Here is a 4,587-nt window from a genome sequence, read left to right on the forward strand (position 1 = left end):
TTCCACTGTTTCCCATCTATTTCCCATGAAGTGATGGGATCAGATGCCATGATCTTCATTTTCTGAATGTTGAGCTTTAAGCCAAATTTTTCACTCTCCTTTTTCACTTTCATCAAGAGGCTTTTTAGCTCCTCTTCAGTTTCTGCCATAAGGGTGATTTATCTGCATATCTGAGGTTATTGATATTTCTCCCGGCAATCTTGGTTCCAGCTTGTGCTTCCAGCCCAGCATTTCTCATGATGTACTCTGCATATAAGTTAAATAAGCAGGGTAACAGTATACAGCCTTGATGTACTCCTTTTCCTATTTGGAACCAGTCTATTGTTCCATGTCCAGTTCTAACTGTTGCTTCCTAACCTGCATGTAGGTTTCTCAAGAGGCAGGTCAGGTGCGCTGGTATTCCCATCTCTTGAAGAAGTTTCCACAGTTTATTGTGATCCACACAGTCAAAGGCTTTGGCATACTCAATAAGCAGAAGTAGATGTTTCTCTGGAACTCTCTTGCTTTTTCCATGATCCATTGGATGTTGGCAATTTGATCTCTGGTTCCTCTGCCTTTTCTAAAACCAGCTTGAACATCTGGAAGTTCACGGTTCACATATTGCTGAAGCCTGGCTTGAAGAATTTTGAGCATTACTTTACTAGTGTGTGAGATGAGTGCAATTGTGTGGTAGTTTGAGCATTCTTTGGCATTGCCTTTCTTTGGGATTGGAATGAAAACTGACCTTTTCCAGTCCTGTGTTCACTGCTGAGTTTTCCAAATTTGCTGGCATATTGAGTGCAGCACTTTCACAGCATCATCTTTCAGGATTTGAAATAGCTCAACTGGAATTCCATCATCTCCACTAGCTTTGTTCGTAGTGATGCTTTCTAAGGCCCACTTGACTTCACATTCCAGGATGTGAATGGTATGGTAAAGTGAAATTAAAAACACCTAACTTCCCAGGGACTTTGTAAGGAGTAAATGAGATACATGTCTAAAGTAATTCAACACAGTGCAGGAAGTATAACAAGCCGCCTAAAAAGGCTGCTGTGATTCGTATCTGTTACGACAGCACCTGACCGGACTTCTCTCCACAAGTGGCGTGTGGCCTTGCTTGAAATCTCTCACTGAATGTGTCCATGCCCCTCAAAGAGATAACTTAGAAGCCTCCAGGGTTAACTTGGATCACTTGTAGAACATTTACCTCACACCATGACACAGGATCAAAAAACTAAAGTCACGCATAACGAAAGGACTCATGAGGGACTTGCCTGGCCGTTCCTAAGACTCCACGGTTCCACTGCAGGAGGCACAGGTTTGATCCCTGGTTGGGAAGATCCCACACAGCACGGCCAAAACCAAACCAGACCCAAGTACTCATGTATATTTCTCATCTTTCATCTTGGGTTTTGGAGCACTTGACCTGGATGCTCACATGTGTCTGTCTTTTCTCTGTGCTCCCAGCCGTCAGTCTGCTGCTTTCTTGACCTCCTGTTTATTCGGAACCTCTTCTCGCTGCCGTCTAAATTGCTCCTCTGATCTAAGGAATCACCCATACCTGGCCTACCTCTTCCTCTCTGGCCCCCTCTCTCCCTCTCATTATTAAAACAGCTCCTGGAAAGACCAGCCTTCCATGCTTGAAAAGAACAGGGATCTATCCCTGAGCCTATTCAGGCCCTCTGTCCCCCACAGAAAGGAAACCAAGAACCAGGAAGACAGCAGATACAGAGAGTAGGAAACAGCTCAGGAAGAGCAGGGGGATTTCCAGGATGGCAGTGAGAGGCAAGCGGAGGGAGCCCGAGAATCGATCGGTCCAGACGCGGCTCCGAGCTGCTTCCTCAGCGGGCGAAATGGGTAGAATACCTGAGCCTGCGCAAAGGAGGTGCAGACAACTGAAGAGAGTGGAGTCGTTAAGCACACCGAAAAGTACGCAAAAGAAGAGGACAGTGACTCCAGAAAAAAAATCAGTAAATTGTATGAGTGAAAACAAATTACGCCTCACTGCACGGCTTAGCTCTGAATCATGGTTGCATATTTATGAAATATAAAATTTGATATTTTCATGCAATTCCAAGGATAGGTGTCTTTATGTGGTGGGGGAGGGTTAGGAAGTCAACAGATGAAGCTTAAAACTGTAAAACCAATAACAAAACCCGTGTGTTCTTTAGAAACAGGTAAGTCAGATACCACAATACACAGCTGAAAGAGCACTTGCCTTGAATAGAAGAAATCGGAAGAGGTGAGCAGAGGACTGCCCTCTTTTTTGCGCTCGTCTTGTGGAACTATTTGACTTTTTTAACTTTGTGCAAGTGTAATTGATAAAAATTCCTTGACCCCCTGTAGCTCAATTGCTGAAGAATCTGCCTGCAGTGCAGGAGACCCAGGTTTGATTCCTGGGTTGGGAAGATCCCCTAGAGAAGTAAATGGCAAACCACTCCAGTATTCTTGCCTGGAGAATCCCATGGACAGAGGAGCCTGGCAGGCTACAGTCCATGGGGTTGCAAGAGTCAGACACAACTTAGCAACTAAACCACCAATTGATAAAAATAAAACTGAAACAGAAAAGGCACAAATGCTTAGCAACAAAGCCTGAAAAGGAAGCTGAAAGAATAATACCTAGAAGGGAAGGAAATAGGTTGCAAATTTTATTTATTTACTTTGAAAAATTTGCATGCACAAAAAGGGTTTGGAAGAATATTTATCATCTTGGAATTGAGTAATTTTTCCCTTCTCTTCTATACTTTTCTAAACTATTTGGAGTGGGACTTGTATTAATATTATCTTTGTGATCAGACAGAAAGCTATTTCAGGAAATTCCCTGGTGGACCAGTGGTTAGGACTCTGCACTTTCAGTGCCAAGGGCATGGGTTCAATCCCTGATCGAGAAACTAAGATCCCACAAGCCACACTGCACAGCCAAAAACAGAAAACCCAATTTCACGTTACAGAAAAGGTAAAGTGTTAGGAATGTAGGAGGAAAACCATGTACAAATATGTTCATTATAGCGTTTTCATAATAGTAAGAAAGCAAAACCAACATGGGCGGTAAGCTGTGCGTATGCCTAGTGAGATGTTTTACAGATGGACCTAAGTGAGCTCGTAAAGTATATCATGATTTTCACCTTTAATTACGCTGTACCCTCAGCTTAAATGGCTTTTCCCTCCGTCCCCTTCTTTGTCACTGGTTTTTCCTTAACCATCACATCCCGCAAGAAGCCTTTCTAACAGCTGCCGCCACTGCCTGCCCACCCTGCCCACCCCACCCTGGTTTCACCTCCATTCCAACAGTGTGGTGTGAGTTGCTCCTATTCTTGTGTTTTCAGAATGTTCTGAACAGACGCTATATCTTAGCTCTTAGTATTGTAACGATGTTGCACTGAACTCCACCTTCTTGGTAGTTGGGTATGGATCGTTGTGTCACTTCGTCAGACAGTAAAGATCAGGGGAGGAGCGCTTGCACTCAGGGTTTTATGTGGACTCGATGGGCAAGTCCATGTAAACAACTGACGTTCAGTGAGCGGCGAGGATGAAGATGGGGCTCATGCTAAGGACAGTGGTAAGAACTGTATGTTTTTCTATTTCCACAGATAGCCCCAGTACAGGCCTCGGTGTCTGTGGATGGATTTTGGTGGCTGTATCGTTCTTGTTCACGGTTATAACTTTCCCAATGTCAATATGGATGTGCATAAAGGTAAAAAAGATTTATTCACATCTGGAACGGGGTCACCTCATAAGTACATAAGCCCATGAAGGGTGTATGTGTGTGTAAGAGAGACCATACTGACCTATAATTCTTTTCCCTTCATCTCTTGAAAAATTTACTCTAGCCACCTATTACAGTGGAATTTTAAGACTGCTTTTCAGGGACTTCCCTGGTGGTCCAGTGGTTAAGACCCCACCTTTCAATGAACTGGGGTGTGGGTTTGATCTCAGGTCAGAGAACTAAGGTCCCACATGCCTTGGGGTGTGGCCAAAAAATAAAAAAATTTCTTTAAAACAGACTTCTTTTCAGCCCCTATCCAGTCAGCCCTTCCTGTGGGTTAAAGTAAGGATCACCACCTAAAATTTTCTGGAATCAGGGATGCAGGCCAATCCTCTGAGAAAGTCCTCCAGAGTCAGGGTTCTGAGGTGTGGCTCCAGGCGCCACTGTTCACTGTGTGACCTTGGCCGAATTTCCTCACCTGTCAGATGGGAGGAGTGGCAAGGTCTGTCTCATGGGGCTGCTGTGGGGGTTAAATGAGCTACGTACTCAACACAACACCTGCCGCGTGGTTACTGTCCCCCCTGTGCTGGTGTTTCTTCTATAAACTTATTCAGTTCAGTTCGTGTCCGACTCTTTGGGACCCCATGGACTGCAGCACGCCAGGCCTCCCTCTCCATCACCAACTCCTGAAGTTCACCCAAACTCATGTCCATCGAGTCTATGATGCCATCCAACCATCTCATCCTCTGTTGTCCCCTCTCCTCCTGCCCTCAATCTTTCCCCAGCATCAGGGTCTTTTCCAATGAGTCAGCTCTTCACATCAGGTGGCCAAAGTATTGGAGTTTCAGCTTCAACATCAGTCCCTCCAATGAACACTCAGGACTGATCTCCTTTAGGATGGA

General features: G+C 44.8%; 1 protein-coding gene across 1 annotated transcript in view; it reads left to right on the plus strand.

The window, feature by feature from the left end:
• The window catches only part of STOM (stomatin), a 33,639-nt gene that overhangs the window by 12,428 nt on the left and 16,624 nt on the right, over positions 1-4,587 (plus strand). Inside the window, exon 2 of the mRNA XM_010848411.1 lies at positions 3,570-3,673. Coding sequence (XP_010846713.1) covers positions 3,570-3,673 — 104 coding nt within the window. The remainder of the gene's footprint in view (positions 1-3,569; positions 3,674-4,587) is intronic.

Source organism: Bison bison, unplaced genomic scaffold (assembly GCF_000754665.1).
Source record: "Bison bison bison isolate TAMUID 2011002044 unplaced genomic scaffold, Bison_UMD1.0 scf7180017864266, whole genome shotgun sequence".
Classification (NCBI taxonomy): Eukaryota; Metazoa; Chordata; class Mammalia; order Artiodactyla; family Bovidae; genus Bison; species Bison bison.